The sequence below is a fragment of the Malaya genurostris genome, chromosome 2 (assembly GCF_030247185.1).
Source record: "Malaya genurostris strain Urasoe2022 chromosome 2, Malgen_1.1, whole genome shotgun sequence".
Classification (NCBI taxonomy): Eukaryota; Metazoa; Arthropoda; class Insecta; order Diptera; family Culicidae; genus Malaya; species Malaya genurostris.
In genome coordinates, this window is record NC_080571.1 from 136,026,581 (window position 1) to 136,042,986 (window position 16,406).

At 37.3% G+C, this 16,406-nt stretch overlaps 1 protein-coding gene across 1 annotated transcript in view; it reads left to right on the plus strand.

Annotated features, from left to right (window-relative positions):
* Nucleotides 1-13,906, plus strand: part of LOC131431676 (aldehyde dehydrogenase, mitochondrial) — a 175,746-nt gene extending 161,840 nt beyond the window's left edge. Inside the window, exons 3-5 of the mRNA XM_058597532.1 lie at nt 12,408-12,504; nt 12,566-13,453; nt 13,515-13,906. Coding sequence (XP_058453515.1) covers nt 12,408-12,504; nt 12,566-13,453; nt 13,515-13,820 — 1,291 coding nt within the window. The 3' untranslated portion in view covers nt 13,821-13,906. The remainder of the gene's footprint in view (nt 1-12,407; nt 12,505-12,565; nt 13,454-13,514) is intronic.
* Nucleotides 13,907-16,406: the final 2,500 nt, after the last annotated feature.

Genomic DNA, 16,406 nt, shown 5'->3' on the forward strand with positions numbered 1-16,406 from the left:
CTTAGTTAAAGCAAAGAAACTAAGTTACTGGCGACGGTTTGTTGACGGATTAACAAAAGAAACAGCGATGAGCACTCTTTGGAACACTGCTCGACGAATGCGCAACCAAAACAAGTCGAACGAAAGCGAAGAATATTCTAACAGCTGGATATTCGATTTCGCAAAAAAAGTATGCCCCGATTCTGTTCCGGAACATAAGATCTCCCGCGTCGCGACATCGAATACAAACGAAACACCGTTTTCGATGGTAGAGCTCTCACTTGCGCTCCTGTCGTGTAACAATAAAACCCCGGGGCTAGACAGAATTAAATTCAACTTGTTGAAAAATCTGCCTGACACCGCCAAAAGACGCTTGCTGAATTTATTCAACGAGTTTCTAGAGGGTAATATTGTCCCACACGACTGGAGACAAGTGAGAGTGATCGCCATTCAAAAACCAGGGAAACCAGCCTCCGATCACAATTCGTATAGGCCGATTGCTATGCTTTCCTGCATCTGAAAATTGTTCGAAAAAATGATTCTCTTTCGTCTTGACAATTGGGTGGAGACTAATGGCTTGCTTTCAGATACACAATTTGGATTCCGCAAGGGCAAAGGAACGAACGATTGTCTTGCGTTGCTCTCAACAGAAATTCAAATGGCATTTGCTCGTAAAGAACAAATGGCATCAGTTTTCCTAGAAACTGAGTCGAAAGCCCCCTTGATATGGGGCTTTCGACTCAGTTTCTATAAATATCCTGTCTGAGAAGTTGCATCAGCATGGTCTTTCGCCAGTTTTGAATAACTTTTTGTTTAATCTATTGTCCGAGAAACACATGTATTTCGCGCATGGTGATTTGTCGACAATACGATTCAGTTACATGGGTCTTCCTCAGGGCTCATGCTTAAGCCCTCTTTTATACAATTTTTACGTGAACAACATTGATGAATGTATCAACACACCTTGCACGCTAATGCAACTTGCCGACGACAGCGTTGTGTCTATTATAGGACCCAAAGCTGCCGATCTCCAAGGACCAGTACAAGATACCCTCGACAACTTGTCAACATGGGCTCTTCAAATGGGTATCGATTTCTCTACGGAGAAAACTGAGCTGGTTGTATTTTCAAGGAAGCGAGAACCAGCACAATTACAGCTTCAACTAGGGGGTGAAACCATAGCTCAGGTCTTCACATTTAAATATCTCGGGGTCTGGTTCGATTCCAAAGGCACCTGGGGATGTCATGTTAGGTATCTGAAACAAAAATGCCAACAGAGAATCAACTTTCTTCGTACAATAACTGGTTCATGGTGGGGTGCCCACCCAGGAGACCTGATCAGGCTATACCAAACAACGATATTGTCCGTTATGGAATATGGATGCTTCTGTTTCCGATCCGCCGCGAACACCCATTTCATTAAACTGGAAAGAATTCAGTATCGTTGTTTGCGAATTGCCCTAGGTTGCATGCAGTCGACTCATACGATGAGTCTCGAAGTCCTGGCGGGCGTCTTACCGTTGAAAACCGATTCTGGGATCTCTCATATCGATTGTTAATCCGATGCGATATCTTGAATCCGATGGTGATTGAAAACTTCGAAAGGCTTGTCGAGCTTCTATTAATCCTTCTTCGCTTGCTTCCAACCGTGCTCATTTCTTGGATACTTCTGATTCTACTGTGTTTTTCGACACATCCATGAGAGAAGAGATTCGTGGAATTCCGGATCACATGCGCCCTCAAGTGATCCCTAATATCTTTAATAACAAATTTAGAACAGTCAACTGTGAAAAGATGTTCTACACTGACGCATCAAATCTCAACGGGTCCACGGGCTTCGGTATCTTCAACAAAAACATCACCGCTTCATACAAACTCAGTGATCCTGCTTCAGTTTACGTCGCAGAATTAGCTGCTATTCAGTATACCCTTGGGATCATTGAAACCTCGCCCGAAGACCATTACTTCATTGTCACGGACAGTTTAAGTTCAATAGAGGCTCTCCGGGCAATGAAGCCAGAAAAGCATCCCCCATATTTCCTGGGGAAAATACGGGAACACTTGAGAGCTTTATCTCGACGGTCTTATCAAATTTCCTTAGTTTGGGTCCCTTCGCATTGCTCTATTCCGGGCAACGAAAAGGCAGACTCATTGGCCAAGGCGGGCGCATTAGATGGTGAAATTTACGAAAGACCAATTTGCTTCAACGAATTTTTCAGTGTATCTCGTCGAAGGACTCTCGAAAGTTGGCAAACTTCATGGAGTAATGGGGAGCTGGGACGATGGTTACACTCCATTATCCCGAAGGTATCGACGAAACCTTGGTTCAGAGGGATGAATGTGGGTCGTGATTTCATTCGTATGATGTCCCGGCTCATGTCTAATCACCACATCTTGAATGCACACCTCCGGCGTATCGGCCTCGTGGAGAGCGGTCTCTGCACTTGCGGTAAGGGTTATCACGACATTGAACATATTGTCTGAGCATGTACCGAGTATTGTGGCACCAGATCGCAGCTAATGGACTCCCTTCGGGCCCGAGGTATATCACCCGGGGTTCCAGTACGAGACGTTTTGGCCCATCGAGACCTTCCCTATATGTCACTCTTGTACCAATTCATAAAAAACATCAACTTACAAGTCTGATCTGTGTTCTGCTATCCTCCGATGATATTTCAATTCAAGCTCGATTCTAACATCCGCTCGCAACTCCTCATCCAACATCTGTTCACCATCTTCTTCGGAACTAACAAGATCTTGTGCTGACACTAATTTTTTTTGCTCCCCCTTCTTTCGTCTCTTCACTATCTCGACGTAACTAATTAGATCTTTTCGCTGACCTAAGTAATTTCGCTTTCTAACCCCTTTTTTCAACAACATTTATTTCTCTCTGTTTCACTCCTTTTTTTCCGCAAAATTCACCACCCCGGAGGGCCGAGTCGACGATCAACATGCGGGCCACTCGCCGGGTTCTTGTTGCCCGGGGGTGTTTCCCGCGGACCCACACGAAGAATGAAACCACCATCGATGCATACCATCGTCACCAGGCACCAACGTCACCAACCGAACAGCCTCCACCAATGACTAGTTGGAAAATATGGTCATGAAAGTGAAGATTCTAATTTACTCTAATTTTAAGTAGTATAAAAATGCCCTCGGCATCTTATAGCTTAACGCAGTGTGCCTTAATATATGTTATTGAATTAAAAAAAAAAAAAAAAATAATAATAATAATAATAATAATGATAATGATAATGATAATGATAATGATAATGATAATGATAATGATAATGATAATGATAATGATAATGATAATGATAATGATAATGATAATGATAATGATAATGATAATGATAATGATAATGATAATGATAATGATAATGATAATGATAATGATAATGATAATGATAATGATAATGATAATGATAATGATAATGATAATGATAATGATAATGATAATGATAATGATAATGATAATGATAATGATAATGATAATGATAATGATAATGATACTGATAATGATAATGATAATGATAATGATAATGATAATGATAATGATAATGATAATGATAATGATAATGATAATGATAATGATAATGATAATGATAATGATAATGATAATGATAATGATAATGATAATGATAATGATAATGATAATGATAATGATAATGATAATGATAATGATAATGATAATGATAATGATAATGATAATGATAATGATAATGATAATGATAATGATAATGATAATGATAATGATAATGATAATGATAATGATAATGATAATGATAATGATAATGATAATGAGAATAATAATGATAATGATAATGATAATGATAATGATAATGATAATGATATAATGATAATGATAATGATAATGATATTGATAATGATAATGATAACGATAATGATAATGATAATGATAATGATAATAATAATGATAATGATAATGATAATGATAAGAATAATAATAATAATAATAATAATAATAATAATAATAATACATGATGTAATAAACAACAGAATTATATGTTGTAATATACTATGATAAACATTTCACTTTAAGATGAGCTTCAACCTACAAGCCATTTCGCACCCTCTCATTCTGCTACTAACGCAGAAGGCGATAGCACCCAGTCGACGCCGTTCTATTGACCAAATGTCATCATAGACGCTCCGGGAGGCATGAGAGAGGAACTTGTGAGGACTTAGTTATCTCACCACTGACACCCGCTCTAGTTCCTGACTGCCATAACCGAATTCCATATGTGTGATACTTGCGACGTTCCTATATTACCACCATTCATATTTGAACCACGTACACCCAAAACTCAGTTTACGTAACATATATGTATATATGTATTAATATACGTACACATGTGTGCAAATATTTGTATTTCTTAATACATATAAATATTGGTGAAGTAAAAGCGATCATTTATATGTATAAATATATACACATATATGCAGACGAGTGAGTGTGTAAGCATGCATACATACATATATAAGGTTCGTAAAAGGAGGTTTGGGTGTATCAGTAAGTTCTTGCTTTGTAGCTTTTTAGGTTGCACCCAAAGTATGATCGTGTATGTATTATGCAAAGATTGAAACTCATTTCCTCCTTTTCGTTACTTTGATTGCTAGGCCCTGCGCTTGAGTTGTATAACTACTAGAACAAAACACCACGCGTTTCCTTCTAACAGAACTTGATGGGAACGCATGGTTGACTACTACTAGTAGTTGCTAGAACAAAGCACCATGCGTTTCCTTCTCTCATAATTTTATGGGGACGCATGGTGGGCTGTTATATATTTTTTAGAAAAAATTAAATATTGTGGTCGTCCACATTTTTTTAAAATATGAAAACATACCACTTTAACGTGTCCAAAAATTCTTTATTTATCACTAAAAGATCCAGGGTGGTGCAAAAATTGGAAGAGGGAAAAAATATGTTTCAAAATTTTTTAGTATTTTTTAATGGAAGAAATACATATTCAAAAATTTTGGAAAAAATTGTAAACTTTCCCCATAATGCCTTAAATATACCTGATTTTTTTCAAATTTTTCGGAGGAGCGGTTTCTTCAAAAATCAAATGAAATAAAAATCAATAGAACCACCCTAGCTCCGTCAACATGGCAGTTAAAGGGTTGAAACTTTGAGAAAATTGTTTCCAGTCTATGATTTTTCGAATGTGGTATAAAAATATGAATTTCCTTTGGGGGCAGATTTCACATGCTTTTTCTGCTATAGCCTTTTTCCAACAATAGAAATTCTCTGTATTTGTACCAAATTTCTTGAGATGCTTTGAACGGATATATAATTTTGTTCATCGAAACATTGCTTCTGGTAATGATTCCAATATTTTAGAGTAGAAAAATGTTTATGTCATCGCTTTAATTTTTGAGTTATATAGAAACATGTGAAAAAACCTGTTTTAATCCACCTAGTGGTGTAATGATGCCTTTATCATGTATAATATTGTGGTATTCTATTCAAAAATTTTTTCTTCGATTTTTGAAAGAAACCAAGAGATTGTTTGTGCATTAACTAGTATAACATACAGAGTAAAACAGTGCTTTGATTGCGTAGGTCATCCTTAAGAAAACGAAGTTGGTTCACTATTATATGCACTTCCGGCACCGGAACCCGAGAACCGGTATAATCAAAGTCGGTTCGTACGGCCAACAATCAACATGACATACAAACTCTACTAGTACGCACTCTAAATTACGATTTAAATGTTTGTCGCATCCGAAAATATGCAGTAATTTTTGGCAGGACCATAAGACCTTTCAATTGAAGGGCTGGGGTCCAATAGGAGATTGATAGTATCCCATTATCTTTCTCCGGACAGAACCAGCCTAGAGGTCGTGTGGAATCCGGCGGCAAAAAAAATGTAGCCAAGAGTAGATCCACTGGGTTCCTGTTTCCATGTCGTAAAAGGCCACAATTGCAGGAGTATCTTTTTCCTTTCAGTTATCAGATATTTTCAATGTTTCACTTCTGATTACTCTATTTTACTAAATTATCTCCATTCAACCTATCAATTTTTGTCTAGCTTCGGAGAAAGGTTTTATTTGGTTATTTTTCTTCCATGCTATTGATTGTCTTTCAGGATTATAAATTGAATGATAAAAATTAACTAATGCGCAAATCCGTTGTTATTACAAAGTTAATAACAGACATAACATATATCGATATATTGAATACATAGTAAAAAAAAACACTTGATATTAATATTTCAAACAATAAATTAATATTTTTCTCGGTAGCCGGCTGCCCAGATCAACCAATATAACCAATTAATAATTTTAATAAATAATTAAAATAATAAATCGGAAATAATACAGAATCAAGACGCGCGTGAAATCTGTTGACCTTTATTTGGTGATTTAAAATGATTTTATAACAACTGTTTAGAATATGTCAATGCAATGAATCAACTATTTTGTCTAAATCCTATTCACTCGTTTATTTTGTATCACAATTTCATTTATAAAGAGCTGTGAAATTTCAAAAAAAGAACTGTGAATCGAGACTTCCCGGGACTTTAATATAGGATATTGTTGAAACGTTCACTTGGGAAGTTAATGAATTTAGTGGATAATCTAGAAACCTTAACATACTGAGTCGCGCGCGAATAATACCAATACTGATATTTTTACTAATAAATATCCTTCTCCCGTGACACTTGTGGCGTGCGCAGTAGTATATACGGCCTCTAGTAACAACAAGTGTTGGACTAAAATCCCTTCCCATTCCTTAGACGATCTACGTTCGGGCCTGGCCGGCGCCGGTACTGATCAATGATTTCTGGGATTACCAGAAGATGTACATTGAAGGATGATTTACCAGTCCCAGGTTGGATCATCTAGAAATTCCCTGTACAATTTCAGCTAATTCCTATCAGTAACGGAGTAGCAACCAGGGGTGGTCGCTCAAGCTCAAGCTCAAGGACCATAAGACCTTTCAATTGACCCTAAGATTGGGAATAACGGTTTAGAGTCCAGTTTATAACATTTTGTGCGGTCTTTGTTTCGCCGGTTTAAGTGACGGTGTGCAATAACTCCGGAACTGGAAGTCGGATCCGGATGAAATTCAGGAATTCCGTATGGGACCGGGAGACCTTTCATTTGAATCTAAGTTTGTGAAAATCGGTCAAACCATCGCTCAGAAAAGTGAGTGAGATCCATTTTGGTATATATGACCACTATTTCCGGTACTTCCGGAACCGGATACCGGGAACCAGGATAGCCGAAATCGGTTTGTTTAGTTGCCTACTGATAATGACTATCGATTTGTGTAGTTTTGAGACAAGTTTTGAAATTTTTTTTACGTGTTTTGTTTCGCCGGTTTAAGTGACGGTGTACAATATTGAACACACTTTATCCTATAACTCCTGAACCGGAAGTCGGATCCGGATAAAATTCAGGAATTCTTTATGGGACCACGAGACCTTTCATTTGAATCTAAGTTTGTCAAATTCGGTTGAGTAATCTCCGAGAAAACCTAGTGAGATTATTTGACACATACACACACACACACACACACACACACACACACACACAGAGAGAGAGAGAGAGAGAGAGAGAGACATTGCTTTTCACTAGTCGGTTTTTCAAGTGATTGCATAACCTTTCTATATGAGAAAGGCAAGAATTCATATATATTTATAAAATCATCGATGGTTCAAGGTTTTCTTTTGATAGTGCAAGAATGGCAGCTGGACAAAAACTGTAGCTGGTATCACTAGCAATCGAGTGATGTGTAAAAATATATAGGTCATCATTAATAAGTGTTTTGCAAGTAGCATTAACTTTACGTCTGCTTAGCGGTTCAAGTTGAACTGTTTAAGTTTGCATTAAGCAGGTCAATTTGAACTGCTCTGCACTGAAGAGTCTAAGACGAAACGTAAAGAAAAGTAAAAACGGTTATGTGCCCTAAGCACAAACTTAGGTTTACCCCTAAATGACCATACCTGAATCGGCCAGTATTAGCCGAAAATAACGTTTTCGTTCGGCACGTCAGCAAAGATATGGCACTTCGGAGCCAATTAATAAGTGTTTTGCAAGTAGCATTAACTTTACGTCTGCTTAGCGGTTCAAGTTGAACTGTTTAAGTTTGCATTAAGCATGTCAATTTGAACTGCTCTGCACGGACGAGTCTAAGACGAAACGTAAAGAAAAATATAGGTCATCGCTTTGAATTTCGAGATATTTACGATCATTGTAAAAAGTCTCACCTTTTCTGAAGTCATCTATCTACAGTTTTCATTATAACTTTGGGTAGACAACCCTATTCTTCGTTTTTTCAGTGCATTTTGTTTCTGGAAGTAGTACCTTTCCAATGGCGAACAAATTTCGGAAATCGGTTGACTAACAACAAAGTTATGACTCAGTAAAGTTGAAGTTCTCAATATTCTATTCGCGATGCATGTGTTGCATGAATGCAGATAGAGCATATTCCGAGCTTGAACAAAAATTTGGAACGGTATAAATCAGATTTACATTAGTTTTTCCTAAACGATCGTCAATAATGATATACTTAAAATAATCTACAAACTTCGCAAAATTCGAGGGTGTAAAATTTATCGATATTGGTCAAGTAACAACTGAGCTATGAGAGCTCAAAGTTACCGTTCCATTTTTTTTGAGGCTTGGTGCTCCGCGTAACTTTTTTAGGCTTGGTATTAGGAGTGTTAAAACCCATCGTCTCCGTCGGCGAAATCCAGTAAGCCAGTATAGTGTCTTAGATTTTTAGCTGAGAAAATAGGACACTGCTCGCTTTTAATCAAAATTTCTGTCATAAATAATTGAAAATATAAATAATTAAAATAATAAATCGGAAATAATACAGAATCAAGACGCGCGTGAAATCTGTTGACCTTTATTTGGTGATTTAAAATGATTTTATAACAACTGTTTAGAATATGTCAATGCAATGAATCAACTATTTTGTCTAAATCCTATTCACTCGTTTATTTTGTATCACAATTTCATTTATAAAGAGCTGTGAAATTTCAAAAAAAGAACTGTGAATCGAGACTTCCCGGGACTTTAATATAGGATATTGTTGAAACGTTCACTTGGGAAGTTAATGAATTTAGTGGATAATCTAGAAACCTTAACATACTGAGTCGCGCGCGAATAATACCAATACTGATATTTTTACTAATAAATATCCTTCTCCCGTGACACTTGTGGCGTGCGCAGTAGTATATACGGCCTCTAGTAACAACAAGTGTTGGACTAAAATCCCTTCCCATTCCTTAGACGATCTACGTTCGGGCCTGGCCGGCGCCGGTACTGATCAATGATTTCTGGGATTACCAGAAGATGTACATTGAAGGATGATTTACCAGTCCCAGGTTGGATCATCTAGAAATTCCCTGTACAATTTCAGCTAATTCCTATCAGTAACGGAGTAGCAACCAGGGGTGGTCGCTCAAGCTCAAGCTCAAGGACCATAAGACCTTTCAATTGACCCTAAGATTGGGAATAACGGTTTAGAGTCCAGTTTATAACATTTTGTGCGGTCTTTGTTTCGCCGGTTTAAGTGACGGTGTGCAATAACTCCGGAACTGGAAGTCGGATCCGGATGAAATTCAGGAATTCCGTATGGGACCGGGAGACCTTTCATTTGAATCTAAGTTTGTGAAAATCGGTCAAACCATCGCTCAGAAAAGTGAGTGAGATCCATTTTGGTATATATGACCACTATTTCCGGTACTTCCGGAACCGGATACCGGGAACCAGGATAGCCGAAATCGGTTTGTTTAGTTGCCTACTGATAATGACTATCGATTTGTGTAGTTTTGAGACAAGTTTTGAAATTTTTTTTACGTGTTTTGTTTCGCCGGTTTAAGTGACGGTGTACAATATTGAACACACTTTATCCTATAACTCCTGAACCGGAAGTCGGATCCGGATAAAATTCAGGAATTCTTTATGGGACCACGAGACCTTTCATTTGAATTAAATTCGGTTGAGTAATCTCCGAGAAAACCTAGTGAGATTATTTGACACATACACACACACACACACACACACACACACACACACACACACACACAGAGAGAGAGAGAGAGAGAGAGAGAGACATTGCTTTTCACTAGTCGGTTTTTCAAGTGATTGCATAACCTTTCTATATGAGAAAGGCAAGAATTCATATATATTTATAAAATCATCGATGGTTCAAGGTTTTCTTTTGATAGTGCAAGAATGGCAGCTGGACAAAAACTGTAGCTGGTATCACTAGCAATCGAGTGATGTGTAAAAATATATAGGTCATCATTAATAAGTGTTTTGCAAGTAGCATTAACTTTACGTCTGCTTAGCGGTTCAAGTTGAACTGTTTAAGTTTGCATTAAGCAGGTCAATTTGAACTGCTCTGCACTGAAGAGTCTAAGACGAAACGTAAAGAAAAGTAAAAACGGTTATGTGCCCTAAGCACAAACTTAGGTTTACCCCTAAATGACCATACCTGAATCGGCCAGTATTAGCCGAAAATAACGTTTTCGTTCGGCACGTCAGCAAAGATATGGCACTTCGGAGCCAATTAATAAGTGTTTTGCAAGTAGCATTAACTTTACGTCTGCTTAGCGGTTCAAGTTGAACTGTTTAAGTTTGCATTAAGCAGGTCAATTTGAACTGCTCTGCACGGACGAGTCTAAGACGAAACGTAAAGAAAAATATAGGTCATCGCTTTGAATTTCGAGATATTTACGATCATTGTAAAAAGTCTCACCTTTTCTGAAGTCATCTATCTACAGTTTTCATTATAACTTTGGGTAGACAACCCTATTCTTCGTTTTTTCAGTGCATTTTGTTTCTGGAAGTAGTACCTTTCCAATGGCGAACAAATTTCGGAAATCGGTTGACTAACAACAAAGTTATGACTCAGTAAAGTTGAAGTTCTCAATATTCTATTCGCGATGCATGTGTTGCATGAATGCAGATAGAGCATATTCCGAGCTTGAACAAAAATTTGGAACGGTATAAATCAGATTTACATTAGTTTTTCCTAAACGATCGTCAATAATGATATACTTAAAATAATCTACAAACTTCGCAAAATTCGAGGGTGTAAAATTTATCGATATTGGTCAAGTAACAACTGAGCTATGAGAGCTCAAAGTTACCGTTCCATTTTTTTTGAGGCTTGGTGCTCCGCGTAACTTTTTTAGGCTTGGTATTAGGAGTGTTAAAACCCACCGTCTCCGTCGGCGAAATCCAGTAAGCCAGTATAGTCTTAGATTTTTAGCTGAGAAAATAGGACACTGCTCGCTTTTAATCAAAATTTCTGTCATAAATAATTGAAAATATGTGGTTTGATACATTCAAAAATATAGTTCCTTAATTTCTTCCTTGTTTTACAAACTGTCAACAGTAATTCATTCTTGTATATTTTTTTTTTTTTTAGTTAGCCTGCATCATTGTGGATCCCTTAAAAGGAAACCAATTCCACTGGGATTCCGCAATATTTATTAATAAAGTTTAATTGCACATCATGAAAATACAAACATCTCAGCGTATTGTAACGTAAGACTTTCTTTTAGTAGTATTTTTGCCAGATTATTATTATTTTTTTTTTTTAGCTGAGATTAGTTTGCGTCCACTACCAGGGTGCTTCACAAATTGAAGCTCTTTGGTGTGGGGGAGTGTGGTGGGCAAAAAAAAAAAAAAAGAAAAAAAAAATAGATACTTAAAATATATCCAATTGTTATATCCGATATTACGCAGGTAGGGAGGTGATATTTACTACTCAGTAACTACGCGAGGTGTATGCTCTGACAGGCAACTATCGACCCTTAATTCTCGATTGATTTTCCAGAAGGCCGTAAGAGCAAGTGACAGTTTCTCTTTGTTTACTTTCTCTTCTATTAATTACCAAGCGGTTAACACGTTTATCACTTAACTCTTTGCATAGAATGATGCTCGAAACGTTCGACTTTCAAACAGAACTGTGAAATCTAAGAAAATCTTTTTAAATCACATCATAATAATCGAAAGAGAGAGTGAACAAAGAGAAACTGTCACTTGCTCTAACGGCCTTTTGAAAAATCAACCGAGAATTGTCTCAATCAATCGAGAATTGTCTCAATTGTCTCACCAATCAAAAGGTTTTCACCTTCACCTAATATTAAAAATTGATTGAACTGAAAATATTCAAAACCTGACCACATTTCTGTTTTTCCTTGAATTTCTCATTTATACCCCTATCCCACATCATAATCACCAACTTAGCTGACACATTCCTCTCTACCTCTACGATGCATTCTAGTATGAAGCGTAATCGTAACCTTGAATATGCTTCGCTGCCGATTCTTACTGTACAGGGCAGTTGATGTTTTGTATGGAAAACTCGATCTCGATCGAAATAATGCATGAAAAATTGATTGTTTTTGGAATAACAAATATCATTCTCACAGGTTTGGATCACCATGGCGTCGAATGGATGCTTCAAAGCGTGGACAGCTACTATACAAACTTGCAGATCTTATGGAACGAGATCGAATATATTTGGCAGTATAAATATAAAAAATAACGAGTTACACATAAACAAAACTGAGATGTTTTATAATTTTAGAGTTTGGAAACACTTGATAATGGAAAACCATATTATATGTCGTACAATGTAGATCTTCCAATGGCAATAAGCAATCTACGTTATTATGCCGGATGGGCTGACAAGAATCATGGTAAGGTGATTCCAATGGATGGAGATTACTTTGTATACACTCGTCATGAGCCAGTGGGTGTTTGCGCTCAAATTATTCCTTGGAACTTTCCAATTCTTATGGCTGCTTGGAAATTCGGACCTGCCTTAGCTACCGGAAACACTATTATACTAAAACCAGCACAGCAAACTAGTTTGACTGCACTTTACATGGCGCAACTCACTAAAGAAGCAGGATTTCCAGCAGGCGTGGTTAACGTTGTACCTGGTTTTGGAGACACAGGTGCTGCTTTAGTAGAGCATAATAATGTGGATAAGGTAGCGTTCACTGGTTCAACTGAAGTAGGTAAAAAAATTCAGCAAGGATCTGGATTGAGCAATTTAAAAAGAACAACCTTGGAGCTTGGAGGAAAAAGTCCAAACATAATTCTTTCCGATACCGATATGAATCATGCTGTGGAGACATCTCACTTTGGATTATTTTTCAATATGGGGCAATGCTGTTGTGCCGGCTCTCGAACTTTCATTGAGGATAAGATTTACGATGAATTCGTTGAACGTAGTGCAGAACGCGCAAAAAAACGTACAGTTGGTAATCCTTTCGACTTGACAACCGAGCATGGTCCTCAGATCGACAAGACCCAGTTTAATAAGATAATTACTATGATAGAAACAGGAAAAAAAGAAGGTGCAAAATTAGTTGCTGGTGGAAATGGATACGATGGACTTCCAGGATATTTTATTCAACCAACTGTATTTGCGGATGTCCAGGACGAAATGACAATTGCTCGTGAAGAAGTAATTCTAATTCTATGTTATTTTAATATCCTATTATGTATATTTATCTTATTATTTTCAGATATTTGGGCCCGTTCAGCAGCTTATTCGTTTCAAATCTTTGGATGAAGTGATTCAGCGTGCAAATAAAACTGATTACGGTTTAGCTGCAGCCGTGTTTTCTAAAGATATTGACAAGATTAATTATCTTGTTCAAGGATTACGTGCCGGTACAGTTTGGGTTAATACCTACAATGTTTTATCAGCACAAGCACCGTTTGGTGGTTACAAAATGTCAGGACTTGGTCGTGAAAACGGTGAATATGGTTTACAATCATATACTGAAGTAAAAAGCGTAATCACTCGTATTCCTATGAAAATTTCATAAAACATTGCATTTATTTAATAGTTTTGATGAAGAAAAACCTGTTCAATTTGTTTCAAATAAAATCGATTTGAATGACGCCAAATAAATCATTCTTTTCTGGGACCAGGAGGGTTACATCTGCATGTGACAATTTATCTTTGTTCCTTTTCACAATAAATTACTCAATAAGTCCATTCAATTGTGGGATTTTGATATAATTAAAGCGACGAAATATTACTTAATTAACGATGTCTTGTATTTCTCTACGAATGTCCATTTCTTACTGATTGGTGAGCACGTAACTTCGTTGTGTGTGTGTGTGTGTGATCGGAAAATAACGAGGGGTGCGCTCAACTAGAATTGCCACCACACTGTGTTAACATATCTACAGGGTCCGGCACTCGAAGTGTAACCAATTAAAAAGGCCATAAATTCAGTTTGGAAAATTACTTTTACTTAATTCAAAGTACAAAATGTGTAAAAATAATACAAAATTCAGAATCAATTCACTTTTGCTCGATATGACCACCTTTTGCCTTGACTTGATGACTTGAGAGAGCGAAGGAGTTGCTTCGTTTGGCCGAAAGCGGTCAATTTCCGAACATTGTATTTTCTGATGAGAAAATTTTTCCAATTGAGCAATTCGTAAACTCTCAAAACGATAGGGTTTACTTGACCGACCGTTCATACGAGAATTTGAGTCATCGATTGGCCACCAGGAGGCAGTACCCGCAACAGATAATGGTTTGGGCCGCTGTAACCGCAGATGGGCGCTCTCCAATCGTTTTCATCGAGCCTGGCGTCAAGGTAAATGCGACATATTATCGGGAAAGTATTCTGGAGGTTGCTTTGAAGCCGTGGGCAGACAAACATTTCGGTGGCAGACCATGGACGTTTCAGCAGGACTCGGCACCGTCTCACAAAGCTCGAGTGAACCAAGAATGGCTGAAAAACAACGTTCCGAACTTCATCACGTCCACACAATGGCTCTCGAATTCACCAGATGCGAATTCAATGGATTATTCTCTTTGTGCCATTTTGGAGAGCAGAGTCCGAACTAAAAGATACACCAGTCTCGAGGCGCTGAAAAAAGTTATTGTCCGCGAGTGGGCCAAAATACCTGCAAGTCACATTCGGCCAAACGAAGCAACTCCTTCGCTCTCTCAAGTCATCAAGTCAAGGCAAAAGGTGGTCATATCGAGCAAAAGTGAATTGATTCTGAATTTTGTATTATTTTTACACATTTTGTACTTTGAATTAAGTAAAAGTAATTTTCCAAACTGAATTCATGGCCTTTTTAATTGGTTACACTTCGAGTGCCGGACCCTGTATACTCTTTCTATGAAATAATACCCGAAACCTCGAATTGTCAGCTGTTATCAATATGGTAATGAAAATTTTCATAATCAGATTAATATATGTGATCGAAAGAAAAGGTATACATAAAGATGTTGTCATTGGCTTTTTTCTGAATCTCGGTAAAATGCCGAGATTTGCACAGCCGAGTATTCGGTAATCGCCACGGCAAAATGTATAATTACTGAGAATCTCGCCAATCCTAAATCCAATTATATATTATAGCCGAACATTTCAGCATCAATTTTGCAATTTAGTTCGGCCAAAGCAATCAGGACTGAATCATAAATTGATCTAGCGTAGAAATGAATTTTGTTTTATTATTGTATAAAAAAAGGCGGGTGGGTAATGTCAGAGACATAACTGGATGTCGTGTTTCTTTTTAATTTGCTAATATAGGAGGGTAGGTATGAAAAATTTGTAGTTTGTTTTTATTGAAGCTGTGAAGTTCGAAGATATCTGATTCTTCTTGAAATTTCAGTACGAGACAATTGCAATGGCCTGGTGTATCGACGATCTTCGGTATGCAAGAGTAATGATGATGATGATGATGATGCTGATGATGCTGATGATAATGACGATAATAAAAATAGTAATAGTAACAGTAATAATAATAATAATAATATTGTTTGTTTTGTTTTAAATAATGAATTAAAATGATGTAAACTAACTTGCGTGAAAAGCCCTACCTCATAATCGACCTACCTGAACTACTCAGCCAACTGCTTGCAGCGCCACATGCGGCAAGCATTGCAATTGAAGTGTGAACTCCCCTACCAGACGTTTAAAAAGATTGATAACGTCTTGTAGGGGACTTCACAACCCAATCAAAAACGTGAATTCGCCTACCGTATTTTATCTACCAGACAATATCATAAGACTTGCTCAGCAGGTTCATATACAAAACTCTCTTTTTATAGTGTTTCGTAAATCACTGCCTGCACAAATCAGCATACAATCTACTAAGGATTCTAGAACGGACCCTAAGCAAGCTAAAAAGTATTGGTTTGTTCATTCCGTCGACCGTATTTGGTAGTAATGACGCCTAGTAGATGAATAAATAATTGCTCACATTCATATACTTAGCTAAATATTTCGGATCTCGTGAATCTCTGCCTGCACAAATCGGCATACAATCTACTAAGGATTCTAGAACGGACCCTAAGCAAGCTAAAAAGTATTGGCTTGTTCATTCCGTCGACTGTGTTTTTTTAGTAACGTAGTAGTTGTTAGTAACAATCACTAAAATTT